Here is a 16,024-nt window from a genome sequence, read left to right on the forward strand (position 1 = left end):
AGAAATGTTACTAGGTTAAAATACACATTCATTACTGCTTCAGTGGAAGGAAATAATCTGGACTTTAAAAAAAATTGGAGCAGATTGTGATAAAAAAACAATTGGAACAGGTTGAGCCTGGCCCTTTGCCCTCAAGGTGTAACTTTGTTGTGTTGGTCAGAACCTGTCACCCATTTTATCAAGCAAATAGTGTCATGTTGTGGTTTGATATAATGAACAATCCTTGATAGTTAGGTACTAAATCTATGCTTATGAGACTGAATTATCTTACCTTAGAAAGAGATTAAGCATTTGAATACACAATGCAATTGGCAATTCATCCTGTACCCAGAGAATTGTTGAATTCTCTTAAATCAGTGCTAATGGATGCCTTCAGGGACTGTCCCCACCTACCAATTCCCTGTCTCTCACTTCTCTGAAGTCGTCTGTGCTTCTTCTCTGCACCCTTCTGTTCATTTGTTTCAGGGACATGGGTTTTAACCGGCCCGTGGGATAGGGTGTTGGTCTGCATGCCGCCCCGGGGATGTTTAATGCTGATGGTGGTGGGGTGGGGTCCTGGGTTCACTGCAGCAGTGTTCTCTGGGCCCCAAAGTGTGCAGGTTCCCAGGCCCCACCCTAGACCTGCTGTAGCAGGACCGTCAGCAGCTGAGGCCTGTCACCTCTTTTACAAAGCAGGTCTTGGTGTGTTTCTTACACACACCTACAAGCTGGAAACCAGCTGGTCTGGAGGGTCAAGTTCATCAGAATTGGGTCTGAGTCACTTGTGTTTGAAGAGTCACAGGTTTTACAGTCTTACAGTTTCCCTCTTGTTGGTAATTTCTCATGATGAGCCAGTTAAGCGGTATAAACTTAATAGAACTAATTGCAACAGCTTGTTGCAATTGTTCTAAAATATTTCCACGCTCTGACTCTGCTGACAGTGATCTGAGCCTGCTAGCTTGATGCCTGGTGGGCCTTCATGTGTCTGAGGACATCAGTAAACAGATCCCTTGCTCCCTGCTAACCCACAAGTGCCAACCAATGAAAGAAAATGTAAAATTTGCTAAGAGCCTTGGGCTACAGTTTGGAATATTTTTCTCATTGTGTGTGAACCTCAGAGCTTTGTGTGTTGCTTTGTATTACATAATTTATTTGGCCTTTGTTACTTGTTAACTAAGTTGGTAGCAGAAGGACTGTTTTTCATATGTCTTGATATTGACAGCATTTTGCACAGTACTCTGAAATCTCTAGGTCTGGTTTTTGACAGCATGTGCTGTCTTCAATAAAGGTTTTGATGCCTTGCTTAAATGGGAATATGAAGTCTGTGTTTCTGTTTCCATCCCCCCCCCCCACGCCCCGCCCCGCCCCACTCCAGCTTTTTGATTCTTAACGTTCTTTTGAAGAAAAATATTTAAAGACTTGTTCTCTCTTTCAATTTCAGAGTGATCCTGTTGACCATTCATCCTAGGAGCTGTTGTTAGTAGGCCTGTCTGTATGCAGAGCTGCTTGCTTTTTAGGGAGAAATAGAATTAGGAATTTGAGATACATCAGACCACAGGAAGATGGGTGCGGTTTGGCTGAGGAAGAGACTCCCGGTGTGCAAGTACCACACCTTGACCAGTTACCAGTGGTCCTGGTTTCAGAGTTACTTGTATTTTGATATTATCACCACTTTTGTTTTTATCCCATGGTTATAAAGCATTGACACCTGTAGAATCATAGGCCAGATAATGGAACTAAAGGTCATAAAGCCACATCTAGGTTGTAAATGCTTTAATAGGTCTAACATTCTGTGCTTTTAACTTTATTCCCCCGCTCCCTCAGATTGAACCCTAATGTTGCTGTCAGGTTGTTATTTTTAAAAGTGTTCCTATTCAATTTCATTTACTAGTGGTTTTATGTTCCTGTTTCCTTTCTGGTGTGGATGTCAGCAAATTCTGCTCATAAACTGGATTGATGGGGCCCTTCCTGTTTTCGCCACCAGAGGATGTAGTCAAGGGCATGCTGGTAGCTATGAAACTACCAGTGTCTTGGTACTTTTTAAGTGTACTTGGTACTTGGTACTACTTTAAGTGTCTTGGTTAACCAGACATTTAAACAGTATTTTACGCACTAGTATAAGAGCAATAATATAATAAAGTTCTTTTTTTTTTAAAATTAAGGATGTCACCCTTGTAGTCTTGTATCTACAGAAGCAAGGCCAGAACTCCACAGTTATCTGAGGCTTTTATGTCATTTTGTCCTCCTCTCTCCACTTTTTTAGAAGTCTGTAATCTAAACACGTAGGACTTTGACATAACCTAAACTTTATAATAAACTTGAATTAATAATTGGTTTTCAGAGATCCTACAAAAGATGCCACTAGATCTAACCTGTACATATTTTCACTAAATATTTAGTATTTCTCCTCCCCCACCCCTCATCATGTCTGAAATGGACTGTGGTTAGACAATTAACTTTTTAGGAGAAATTACCCACCTTTCTATCTACTCAGATTTTTTAGAGCTAGTTTGTCTTTAGTGGCTTTTTTCAGATTGTGTGTTGGCTGAAGAAATAGCTATATAATCTCTGTTTTCTGTAAGCTGAATCTTGAAGTAGAGCTTATTCTGTCTTTACTGTTTTGATGTAGCAGCCAACACTTTCAGACGTGTTTTCTTTAAGTCAGCATCTCTCGTCCTGTCATGGGCCGTCGTGCCGTTGTGCCGTCGTGCCTACTGGCTTCTCCTGCGATAGATCAGGGTGTTCCAGGAGAGACGGAATCATGAATCTGACCTGAGCTTCTTGATTGTCTCTCAGGCTGTTAAACTTTCGCTTCCCACGCTTTGACTTTTCTTACTTTTCTGTATAAGCCTTATAATTCTGTTGTAATACATCACATGTTCTTTTTTGTGAAAGATTGTAATAATATAGTTTGTAATTGGACTTACATGCATGCTTGTATAGTTTTTGAAGAACAGGCCAAGCATTTAACAAATTAATTGAGTTGCTAGACCCTTAAGGAAGTAATTTAATGACATTAAAAAAAACTATTACCAAAAAATGAATCTTTATGTGTCTTGTTTCTACTCAAGAGTAACTATTTTTCTGAAAGTTATGAGTCCAACTCTAGTTTAAAAGGCTGTCCTATTTTTAGGTCTTTGAAGGTAGATAAAAATATTCCTCTTATTTATGTACATGTTCTGAATTTTATATAGTATAGCCTATATTCTCTACATTTTCTGTACTTTATCTTCTGTGCAGTTTTTAGTTCATAAATCTTGCATAGGTTCTAGTCCCGTTTCTCCTAAAATTGTTTGTGTGCTTCTGTTGTTTTTTCCCTCTCCTTTAACGTCACTTTATGGCATTTTCCCCAGACAACTCAAACTGGCATTTTGGGATTATTCATTTGTGTCAGTAACAGTTTTTCACTTTCTTAAGAGATACTCTCCCAGATAGGACTTCAGCATGATGCTTTTTCATTAGCCTTCCTTTTCAAGCCTTAGGCCGCTTAGAATGCTGTTGTATCAGAAGTTGGCTCTATTCCTTTTTTCTTCTCAGATGAACTTGAAATGACCCATTTCAGGTGTGATGTGAGTTGCGATTGGGCTAAATCTTCTAGTTGGAGAATAAGAGAGCGGTATGTTTAACCAAGGACTTCGCAGGTGGCGCTAGTTGTAAAGAACCCTGCTGCCAATGCATGAGACATGTGTTGGATTCCTCCTTCAGGAAGATCCCCTGTGGGAGAGCATGGCAACCCACTGCAGCGCTCTTGCCTGGAGAGTCTCATGCACAGAGGAGCCTGACGGGCTATGGTCCGTAGGATCGCAAAGAGTCGGACATGCCTGAAGCTACTGATCACACACACGTGGTTAACCAAGTGCTGTTGACTGGAAGCCTCTGCTGGCGGGAGGGCACACAGGCGGCTGGCAGCTAGAGGAGGGGACCCCACACAGGCTTGCCTCTGCTCCTTTCTCTGCAAATTCAGGAGCCACGTGGACCTAGGTTTAATTCTAGTCCTGGTCTCTGGGCCAAGACTGTGGCCTCTCGCGCCTGAGGGCCACTCCCGCTCTCACGGGCCCCTGTGCGTACTTGTTAATTTCAGTGCTGAATTTCATAGTGATTAACTGTAAATTCTACAGCCCAGGCTTCAGCATTGCTGTTTCGTTAATCCCGTATTCTTGCTGGTTTGCTCCTAGCCCAGAGGATGTGGTCTGCTGACCCGGCAGTTCAGCCTGGAGCCTAGTGGCGTGCTCACCTGCTCGGCTCCGTGCTCTCTGGCGTACACTCAGCTCATGCCGGGCCCCTTCCGTCCCTGTTTCTCCTGCTCTATGAAAAAGAGCATCTCCGGAAGGGAGAAGACTCTAGGGTAGTTGATTTATGCTGTACAGATTTTCAATCTGAATTGTCATTGAGAATAGATTCATGAGCATAATGGCGAATTCTCGTACTACAAGTGTGAATGATAAATTTCATTCTGTCGATAAATGTTGAATTTACCTATGTGCTACTTATTCCATTAGATGATGAAGTGTTAGTCGCTCAGTCGTGTCTGACTTCTGCAGTGCAGTGGACTGTAACTGACCAGGCTTCTCTGTCCATGGGATTTTCTAGGCGAGAATACTGGAGTGGGTTGCCATTTCCTACTCCAGAATTAGATGTTGACTGCTAACATATGTTCTTTTATACTTACCATAGACCTGACCTGATTTCCTGTTTAGGAATGTGCTTGACCCCTTCTGTACCATTTTAAAGGTTAAATGCTACAAAGAATAATAAGGGGAAGTGGAAGGTGACTTCAGCTACTTGAGTACAAAATCTTCCCCAACTCCAGAATTTATAAAAACTTGGGATTGTTTTTCTTCCAGATGCTTAATTTTGCTCTTGCACTCCACTTTGCAGGAAACCAATTTACTCACTTTCTAAAGTGGCCTAGTGTTTGTCTAGCAAGGAAATCAGCAAAAGGGTTCTCAAAGAAGTAGCAGTGAAATTGAAAAGTGTCTGCTGTCACCACTGGTGATAAATCAAACTGATGTTAAAGATGCAAATAGTCATTATACCAGTACTCTCTTCTCTGTTATTGGGATTGTTTAAGTTAATTAAATCAGCAAAGTACTTCATTATCTATTATGCTGCATGCTAATGGCAGATTTAAAGTTTCACTTTTATCATTTGAAAAATTTTCTGAAAATCTTATTTAAATTCCTACATTCATTGCCATCTAAGTCTGTATACTTAATGGTAACTAATACTGTTATTTGGGAGAATGTATTTATTGTACCACAGTGAGGTTTCTATTTTGTGAGGTTTACAAACCCAAGAAATTTTAGGAGACTATCATATTCAAGGTAACTTTTGTCCATCTTTTTGAGAAAGTGATTAAAACAGTATATAATGCATTTTTATTAGACTGTCAGGAACTTAATTATATTCAACTTAACATTGTAGAATTTTAAATGTACTCTAGTAACTAAAATTAAGAAGTTGTTATAAATTACTGATATGATTGATTTCTTTCATTTGCAGCATTTAAACATCAGGACGCTGACGGATGACATGGTAAGATGACCCTTGAGGTTTCCTTTGTTGTGGATCTTCACTAACCCTCTTACGGTGATGGTGTGCTCCACTAACACCTTTAAGATTGGTACACACTGCATGTTTTGGAAATGGACTCTTTATAGTGCTAAAATAAAGGTTGAACTGGTGAAATATATTACATTGTTGCTTTTGAATAGTAAAAGGGACTAGTCAATATGTTAATTTAAAATTTTTGTTTAATAACAAGTTGTTAATCAATTTGGAATCATTCAAATCAGCTCTCTTTCTTTGGGGATGAATTACACACTTCAAAAAGAAGTACAGAAAATAGCTAAAGACACGTCAGCTTTTCAAAAATACGTAGTTACTAATTAAAGTAAGCCAGACTAAAATATCACTGATATATTCTTAAAGTTTTGTTTGAAAACGAGAGAACTAGATATGCCTTACCCTACATTCTGAATGCTGAAAATAATAAACTTTCTTATAAGTACTTAAAACTTCATAGTACCATTATAGATTTTTATATATTCAAATAAATTTTTCTGAGAAATATATTTTTGAATGTAACTCTAGGTTACTGGTAAAGACTGACAAGATTCAGATAAACAGTAACATCAGTAATACAGAAGCATGATATAAGGCCAAACGCAGCACTCTGATAACGAGGATTTGAATTCAGCTTCACGTTATGTCAAACGTGAAACAGTACCTAGAATACAGTGAGCACTCAAAAAGCACCTTGATAATCGGAAGTACCATCTTAGGCACGTGGCTCAGGGGGCATACAAAGATGAATGAGATATAGATCTGGACATGCACGATTTAAAAAACTGAATTAGAATTCTACATTTTACTCCTCTGGGTAGAATCTAAGGAAAGGATATTTGTATAAACTTCTTTGGATAACATTTTTTTAATAGGATAATATTCAGAAACGGCGGTAATACTGAGCAGTAATGCAGATTTTGGGTATAACTTCTTACCCTGCAAGGTGGGTGATGTCCTTATTTAGTGCTGAGCGCAGCGAGGCTCAGGCAACTGAAGTAGGTAGCTCGCCCACATACGCACGGCTGGCACTGGTGTAGCTTTGGCTGAAGTCCTGTTCCTCCTCGCTCCAAACCCACACACTTGCTATGCTGACTTAACTTTCAGATTACTTCTTAAGGCCGACAGTAAAACCATGTGCGATTATTATGTGTGATCTTTTATGAGAATTTACAGTGGTATATTTGTAAAGCCTCACTGAGATATAATTCATATAGTATGTAGTTCACCCATTTAAAATGGACAGTTCAGTGGTTTTTTAGTATTAATATATTTGCAGAACTGTAAAACCATCACCACAATCAATTTTAGAACATTTTCATCACCTAAAAAGAAACCTCGTACCTATTAATAGTCACTCCCAATTTATTCCCAGTGCACCTAGATCTAGGCAATGGCCAGTCTATCTTCTGTCTGTAGATTTGCCTTTTTTGGACATTGCATATAAATGGAATCAGTTGCTCTTTTGTGACTGAGTTCTTTCACTTGACATGATGTTTTCAAGGTGCATCCATGTCGTGGCATGTATCATTGCTTCCTTCTGTTGCTGAATGCATTCTGTGTGATGATATTCTTGAGGCTTGTTCACATTTTATGGACACTCTATGTTTTTCCCTCTTTTCATTCAGATCCCGCCCTTATCTTTGTTTTGTTACTCTGTCTTTTCGCTTTGCCAACCCTCAGTCTCTACCCCATGATCTAGAATCAGGGTCATGCTATAGAGTGGCTTCAGCCTACTGTGCTGGAAGCCAGTGTGCTTTGATTTTCTGTTAGTTAATGGGCTCCTCCTCAGGGAAGACTTTCTCCCTCCTGCCTCTTTTCCTCACCTTTCTCCTTCTCCTTGTCCCTTGGCTTTGTAAGGTCAGAACTTTTGGGCTCTACCATACACTGTGCATATTTTTGTCAAAGCAGTATATGATTTATGATCCATCTTTCTCACTAGTTTAAATCTTTTGAAGACTGAGACAGTATGTTATTATTAATACTTCCAGACAAGTTGTCTGGCACATGTTAAGCATTTTCATCAGTTTGTTGAACAAATGAAAGAGTGAGTCTTGGTTTTGCCAACCTGCCTGGTATTGTGTTTGTCTTGCATCTGGTCCTGGCTTGGTCCTGGCAGGCTTTCCAGAGATGGATCTTGGCTCTCCACATGGTGGAGCAGCTTTGACAAGGACCTGCTCCCAGCCTTTCTGACCACCTGCCTGGGTCACTGACTGTTGCCTGCTTTCTCCTTAGATGGTTCCCTGTTCCCCTTCTCTCCCAGGGGAGGCTCGAGCAGGCAGGCTAGTCTAGGTCGCTGGCCCAGGGTTGTGGAGGCCAGAGAAGAAGCATGGCTGTCTTGAGCAGGAGACCCCGAGTCAGCCCCTTCTCGGCCACTGCTGACTGCTGCCCTATGGAAAAAGCAGTGGACGTGGAATCAGGAGTCTCTTGTTGGAAGACAGAACTTCACCACTTCTTCGCTCTGTGACCCTGGCAGGTCACTTAGATGATTCACTTACACATAGAGCAGGACTAATTCTGTACCTTTTCCGCTTTCCTCAGAGGGTTCTGGTGAGTCTCATTTAAGCTAAAGTATGTTGAGCTGCTGCATTCAGTTCTGTCTCTATCTACGCGCTGTAAGAGATACTTCCCTGTGTGGACAGGGGGTGGTGTGACCGATGCATTTGCAGTTGAGTCTTAGAGTGTGTGTGTGTCACAGATCATGCAGAGATTTGAGGAGAGAAAGGATAGCTGGATACTTTGAGGGCTCTTTAAGCTATTTCTGATGAGTTGCAGCGTATGGAAGCATTTGCCACTGATGTTCGATGTGTGCTAGCCATGTGTTTTCTAATTAAACTTTCCCACCACTGCAACATGTGTTGCATGTATGCCTTTAATATAGAACTTCCTGACGTGAATAGACTTTTTTGGGGCAGAACTTTTGGAGAAGGCATATAGGAATGATGTCTGCTGTAGTCATGTGTTTGAATAACAATATTTTAAAAACGTTAATTGAGACATGCTGGGAAACACTAATGTTAGAAACTCATCTTAGGTTGCTTTTTGTTAAAGGCCTGCAAAAGTACTTCACATTCAAGGTTATTTCTTAAATTACTGTCAGAATTAAATTTCACAGGACACTGTTGGATTAAGAGAATGGAGTATTACTGTAGCCTTGAGGTCCATAGGCAGAATTAATATACTTTAAACAGTGTTCGTTCTATGAATATCTGGGCGTCTACTGTGTATAAAATGCTGTTCAAGGTGCTAGGGTAATATAAAGGTGAAAAAAGTAATTTAGCTTACAACACTCTTTTGTCTTGTAAACCTGGGTTGAAAAGAAAGGTTTCCTTGTAGAGACAAAAAGGTTGGGAGGAGGACAGTGAGGGGCCAAGTGTGAAAGGTAAGCTGGATGAAATTGAATGTGCATGTCACCATGCTAAGTTTTCCATCAAAGTGTCCCCTGGGTGTTTTTGTGGGGTAGGGGTTATTTTTGACCTGCTTTTTTCTCCCTTGTCCTTCAGAACCATTTGTCTAAAGTGCAGTCCTCCTGCTGATCTTCCGCTCTCTTTTTATCTTGCTATAGCCAGCATTACTATTGTAATCCCTTGTGTGGCCTGCAGCAATGGTTTTCAAGCTTTTTTGACTAGGATCCACAGTAAGAAATACACTTTAGTTTGTAGCCCAGCACACATAAACAGATTCTCTCTGTTGAAACAAAAGTTTTTAAGAACCTATATTTAATGTTTCTAAGCGTAATGGTCAAACCAGATCAAACCAGTCCATCCTAAAGGAAATCAACCCCAAACATTCATTGGAAGGACTGATGCTGAAGCTGAAGCTCCAATACTTTAGCCACCTGATGAGAAGAGCCGACTCTGTAAAAGACCCTGATGCTGGGAAAGACTGAAGGCAGGAGGAGAAGTGGACGACAGAGGGTGAGATGGTTAGATAGCATCACTGGCTCACTAGACATGAGTTTGAGCAAACTCCAGGAGATGGTGAAGGACAGGGAAGGCTAGCGTGCTGCAGTCCATGGGGTCGGCAAAGAGTCGGGCACGACTTAGCGACGGAACAACAACAAAAAAGCCTAATGAACTCTGATCTTTTTCTTTTCCTTTCTTTCTACTCCTTTTACTCCTATATATCCCATGAAAAAAAGAAAGGTCCAGTCCACTAGATTGATTCCTGACACCAAATAGCCTCCAGTTACGACTAGCAAGACGGACACTTCTAGCACCACAGCTGGAGGAGGTCCCGAGCTCTCTGAGCATCTGCTCAGAACAGCCCACATGGGCCCATGTTGGCGAGAGGGTGAGTGTGCCCGCCTCCACTTGCCCACTGTGCGGCTCCGAGTGCTCATGGGGCTCCTGAGCCGGGACGTTCTTGTTTATGGGGATTTTTAGAGTTAAGTTAGGTAATATGTATTAGTAATTAGCAAAAAGCACTTTAAAACATGAGATATGACTTCATATAATGTAATGCATTAATTTTAAAAGTGCAGTATGCTTTTTGGCAAAGGTACACAGTCATGCATATACTGCAGTTATGACAAAAACGTTGCCATCACATCTGTGTTCCCTCTGAGTCCCTCTGTGTCCTTTGCAGTCAGTTCTCTTCACCCTTCCTGGCTCTTGGAAAAAACTAATCAGTTTTCTGAGCTATCCAGTAGTTGAGTTTTGGAATGCATTTAAATGGCATCACATTGCCTCATGCCATTGTGTCTGGCTTCTTTTACTTACAGTAATGCTTTTGAGACTCATTTAACATTTGGGTGTACCAGAAATTTGCTCTTTTTATTACTGAATGGTGTTCCCTTGTTCGGTAATACTAAAGTTGGCTTATATATTCAACAGTGTGGGTTGCTAGCAGTTTTTGGCTATTATGAAAAACTGCTATGAATATTTGAACTCAATTTTTTTTTGGACATATGTTTTCTTTTTGGAGGGCGAATTATGTGGTTTAACTCTATAAGATAACACATTATTTCCTCTAGTGACTAATGATGTTGGACATTTTTCATGTGATTATTTGCCATTCCTTTCTTGTTTGTGATGAGATGTCTGTTACTAAATTCAGGGCTATTCAAATTTTCTATTTCTTCTTGACTGAGACATGGTAGTTTATCTTTCAAGGAATTTTTTTCATGTTATTTATGTTGTTGAACTATGAATTATTTGTGGTACTTCTGTGTCTTTTTAATGTAGGATCTGTATTTATTTCCTTTTTTTCCAGTTCTGATATTGGTGATTTGTCTTCTGTTTTTCCCCTGATTAGTGTGCCTAGAGGTTTATCAATTTTATTGATTCCTTCAAAGAACTGGCTTTTGGTCTCACTAATTTTCTTTATTGTTCTTTTATTTTCATTTATTTGTTTTATCTTTATTATTTCTATACTTTTGCTTTATTCTTTTAATGGCTTCTTTGGGTGGAAGCTTAAATGATTTATTTGAGAACTTTTGTTTTCTAATGAGAATTTTATGCTGTAAATTTCCTTCTGAGAACTACTTCAGCTGTTAATCTTCTGAATATTTGAAATAGTTTTAAGTTTCCTGTTGATTTCTTCTTTTCCCCATTGATTATTTAGATATATCTTGTTTAATTTTCAAATGTCAGAAGATTTCTCTGGTACCTTTCTGTTGCTGATTTGTGATTTAAGTCCCTTGTGACCAGTGATATCATATTGCATGTGATTTCAGTCTTTTTCAATTTGAGTCTTGCTTTCTGCCCCAGAATGTGGGCCGTCTTGGTGGATGCTGCATGTGTATTCTGTTTCTGTTAGAATCGGTCTATACGTAGTAAATATGCAAAGGTGGTTGATAGTGTTGTTCACATCTTCTATGTTCTGGTTTTCTGTTGCTTTTTCTAACAATTATTGAGGAGTGTTGAAGTCTCCAACTATAATTTTGGATTTAAAAATTTTTCTTCTTAGTTCTTTAAACTTTTGCTTCATGTTTTATGAAGCTCTGCAATTAAGTGCATATACATTTTGTATTGTTTCAATTTATCACTTTGAAATGATCCTTTTTATCCTCAGTAATATTCATTACTTTTTAGTCTTTGGACATTTAATGGATTTCTCTGCTCTGCCTGATACAGCTATCTTTTTTTTTAAGAACAAAGATTTCTTGGCTTCTGTGGCACCGAACTTCATAGGTTTTCACGTCGCTCGGACTTTCCCTTCTCTCTCTCCGTTGTGTGTGTCTGCTTTGCCTTTAGACTTACACGTTTCTTAGACTGTTGTCATTTCTTGGCTTGCTTTCCTGCAGCCACTCTGCTCTCCTTTGTCTGTGGTACTTGGCTTGGGTGGTCACCTCTGTGTAGATCTGTCTGTGACTTTGCCGCAAGCTAGGCATCCATGCGTTGGCCTACTGCATACCTTCAGGTGGACGTCTCATTTTTATGTGAAACTCTTTGTGCCCTAAATTAAATTTCTCACTTCCCTCTTAAACATATTTCTGTTCCTATATTTTCACAGAAGGTCTTCACCCTTCCAGTGTTTGGTCAGGACTCTCACAACATTCTATTGCTTCCTAAAAAGCCAGCTTCTTGGAGGACTTCCGTGGTGGTACAGGGGTTAAGACTCTGCACTTTCCCTGCAGAGCACATGGCTTTTCCCTGATACAGGGAACTAAGATCCACTGTGTGGAAAAAAAAATCTGACTTAAAAAAAAAAGCCAGCTTCCTGCACAGCAGCTGGAATGACCTATCTAAATTGCATGCCTGACAATATTTTGCCCTGTTTGTAATTGCTTAGTTGCACCTTTGCTTATAGGTCAAGCCTAAAGCTTTTTGCCCTGTCACACAGTCCTCCATGGTAGGACCCTACTTTTCTAACTTGATACACATCTCTCATTCAGCAAGTAGGAGTCAAGTGAGTTGCTGGAGAATTTACTCAGAGAATGTAAAAACACAGCTGCTGCTTGGAAAAAGGTGTGTTAAGTTATAGTGAGGACTGTTTATTAGCTGTGTGCCAAGTAGCCTTCCAAATATTAGCTTTATAAACACATTTAGTTTCCACAACAAGCCGCTAAGTAGGCCTTGTTACTATTACATTTTTCAAAGATGAAGAAACTGAGGCAAGAGAGGACGAGTAACTTGTGTAAAGTCATGTGAAGCAGCCGGGAAGCTGGCAGACTGGCCCCAGGGAGCACGATCTTTGCCACGAGACTTACACTGCCACTTAAGCTCTGTCCCTCTCTCGGTTGAGAGTACCAGTGTAAAATCTGGAAGCATGTTTCCTTATGTTCTGCTTTTCTCCTGCAGTCATCGGTATGAGTCTTCTGACCTTGAAACTGACTGGGAAAAGTTGTATCCTAGCCGTTGATCTTAATCCTGAGAAATTATATTTGTAAAGACATGTTATATTTAAGGAGTTTTCTGTGATAAGAAATGAACTGTTTTGAGTATTTCTAGTAAGTAAACAAAACTGGAAAAGTTGTCTCAAAGGAGTGGTGGTTTGTGTGACTGAGCGATACCAACAGGTACAGGATATGTTTTCTTAGTTGCAAAGAACAGAAAAACTTCTGTCTGGAAACCACAGATCTCGCAACCATGGCAGCTTGCTCCCAGTGGACGTGGAGGCTTCCTGGTGCCCCTCCCAGGTGCTCCTGGAAGGCCCTCTGAGAGAGCCTGGGCTTCCGTGGTCTGGGTGTGCGTGCTGAGGGCCCCGTGAGACGCGGCCGTGTCCTCCGCGGGCCTGCAGACCGGCTCGGTGTCACTGCCCGCGCTGCCTTCCGGGCGTTCCCCGTGCTGCTGGGCCACCGCAGGCTGAGTGCTCAGGCGGATGCGCCTGCCCGGCCTCCGTTTCGTCTTCCTGCAGGCTCTGCCTGTACCTACCTAGATGTGCGGTGTCTTGTGGAATACATATAAATTAGACATCACACTTATGAAATAAAATGATTTTGATTATCTGAATTTGTGCCTAACTCCCAAGTCTGGTCATGGAACCTAAATCATTAACTTTTTTCTTTAAAAAATAAGTTCAACGGAAAAGAATAATTTAGAATAATTTTATCATACTGGCCTAGTACGATTTAAAGCTTTCTGTACTGTAATTTACGTTTATTTTGCATTTTTATTAATTTATTTTTCCTTTTAAAGTTAAAAACAAATGATAAAGCAAAACGTATCATAATATATTCTACAGCTTTTCTGCAAAACTATATATTCAAAATATTCTGTGACAAGTCAGTACACCAGGACCTTACCTGGCGGTGCAGAGGTTAAGAATCTGCCTGCCAGTGCGGTGGAGTGGGTTTGAGCCTCGCCCGGGAGGGTTCCAGGTGCCGGGAGCAGCCAGGACCCCTGCAGCCTGGGGCCTCACGCCTGCGCTCTGCAGCGGGGGAGGCCCCCGCACTGAGAGGCCGGCACACAGTGCGGAGGCCCGGCACAGCCAAGAATCAACCGGTAAGGGAATAAAGGAGACACACCAGCTGGACAGCTGAGTATACCTGGAAATAAGTCCTAAAAAACTTCAGCTATTCACTCAGTTTGGTGGGCCTTTCTGAGCACGTTAATATGAGTTAATTAGCACTTCCTGTATTTAGATTTTCAATAGTAACACTTAAGTGCCATCTTGGATTTTTAAATATTTATGGACTGGTTTAGAGAGCTCCTCCTCAAATCAGTAGGAACTTGGAAATAAGATCAAGAGTTCTCAGAGTTGAATATGCTAAGATGTAGTAGGGTATGCAGACTTGTTTTTTCATCCTTTTATCCATTCATTCATGGAGCCTTTATTGAGGGCTTGGTACTGTTATAGGCATGCAAAGATGAATAATCTGTCTCTGCCCTCTGGGAACAGTCGGAAAAAAAGTTGTGTACAAAACCAGTATACAGTTGTAGTGGGCTGGAATGGTGAATGGTAAGATCAGTTTTGGTCTTGGAGAAGACTTCATAGAGAAGGTGGCTTTTCAGCTGAGTTTCAAAGGACAGCTTGGAATACAGACTGGCAGGAGTGGTAGTAATTTTTTTTCTTTAATGATTTTACTCATGGATATCAGCTGAATGGATTACAGTGCTTGTGTCAGGTTGGCATGTAGAAAGCAATTGTTGATATCTTCAGGTAATTTTTGGGTACTGTTTGTCCGGGTCTTGAAAATAATGTGATATTTATAGAACTAATTTATATTTCCATCAAGCATATAATATTATAATGTTTGAGTATATGTAATTAGAAACTGTACTTTAAGTAGATGTGGGTAAATTTAACTTTGAGATATTTTGAATATTCAGTACCTCTCAGTTCAGTTGCTCAGTCGTGTCCAACTCTTTGCGACACCATGCACACCAGGCCTCCCTGTCCATCACCAGCTCCAGGAGTTTGCTCAAAACTCATGTCCACTGAGTCAGTGATGCCATCCAACCATCTCATCCTCTGTCGTCCCCTTCTCCTTTCACCTTCAGTCTTTCCCAGCATCAGGGTCTTTACAAATGAGTCAGTTCTTCGAATCAGGTGGTGAAAGTGTTGGAGGTTCAGCTTCAGCACCAGTCCTTCCAATGAATATTCAGGACTGATTTCCTTTAGAATGGACTGGTTGGATCTCCTTGCAGTCCAAGGGACTCTCAAGAGTCTTCTCCAACACCACAGTACAAAAGCATTAATTCTTTGGCACTCAGCTTTCTTTATAGTCCAACTCTCACATCCATACATGACTACTGGAAAAACCATAGCTTTGTCTAGACGGACCTTTGTTGGCAAAGTAATGTCTCTGCTTTTTAATATGCTCTTTAGGTTGTTATAACTTTTCTTCCAAGGAGCAAGCGTCTTTGAATGTCATGGCTGCAGTCACCATGTGCACTGATTTTGGAGCCTAAGAAAATAAAGTCTCTCACTGTTTCCATTGTTTCCCCATGTATTTGCCATGAACTGATGGGACCAGATGGCATAATCTTTCTTTTTTGAATGTTGAGTTTTAAGCCATCTTTTTCACTGTCCTCTTTCACCTTCATAAAAAGGCTCTTTAGTTCCTCTTTGCTTTCTGTCATAAGTGTGGTGTCATCTGCATATCTGAGGTTATTAATATTTCTCCCAGCAGTCTTGATTCCAGCTTGTGCTTTCTCCAGCCCAGCGTTTCTCATGATGTACTCTGCATAGAAGTTAAATAAGCAGGGTGATAATATAAAGACTTGACGTACATCTTCTCCTATTTGGAACCAGTCTGTTTTTCCACGTCCAGTTCTAACTGTTGCTTCTTGACCTGCATGCCGATTTCTCAGCAGGCAGCTCAGGTGGTCTGGTATTCCCATCTTTTGAATTTTCCATGATTTCTTGTGATCCACACAGTCAAAGGTTTTGGCATAGTCAATAAAGCAGAAGTAGATGTTTTTCTGGAACTCTCTTGCTTTTTCGATGATCCAGCAGATGTTGGCAATTTGATCTCTGGTTCCTCTGCCTTTTCTAAATCCAGCTTGAACATCTGGGAGTTCACAGTTCATGTACTGTTGAAGCCTGGCTTGGAGAATTTTGAGCATTGCTTTGCTGGCGTGTGAGATAAGTG

General features: G+C 40.7%; 1 protein-coding gene across 5 annotated transcripts in view; it reads left to right on the forward strand.

The window, feature by feature from the left end:
- DIAPH3 (diaphanous related formin 3) overlaps nt 1-16,024 on the forward strand; it is a 530,180-nt gene that overhangs the window by 22,218 nt on the left and 491,938 nt on the right. For 4 of the 5 annotated variants that reach the window (XM_065901830.1, XM_065901832.1, XM_065901833.1 and 1 more), the window contains exon 2: nt 5,482-5,514. The exons of the other annotated variant lie outside the window; for it this stretch is intronic. In XM_065901830.1, the coding sequence (XP_065757902.1) occupies nt 5,482-5,514 (33 nt within the window). The remainder of the gene's footprint in view (nt 1-5,481; nt 5,515-16,024) is intronic. 5 annotated transcript variants of the gene reach the window in all.

Source organism: Muntiacus reevesi, chromosome 11 (genome assembly GCF_963930625.1).
Source record: "Muntiacus reevesi chromosome 11, mMunRee1.1, whole genome shotgun sequence".
NCBI lineage: Eukaryota > Metazoa > Chordata > Mammalia > Artiodactyla > Cervidae > Muntiacus > Muntiacus reevesi.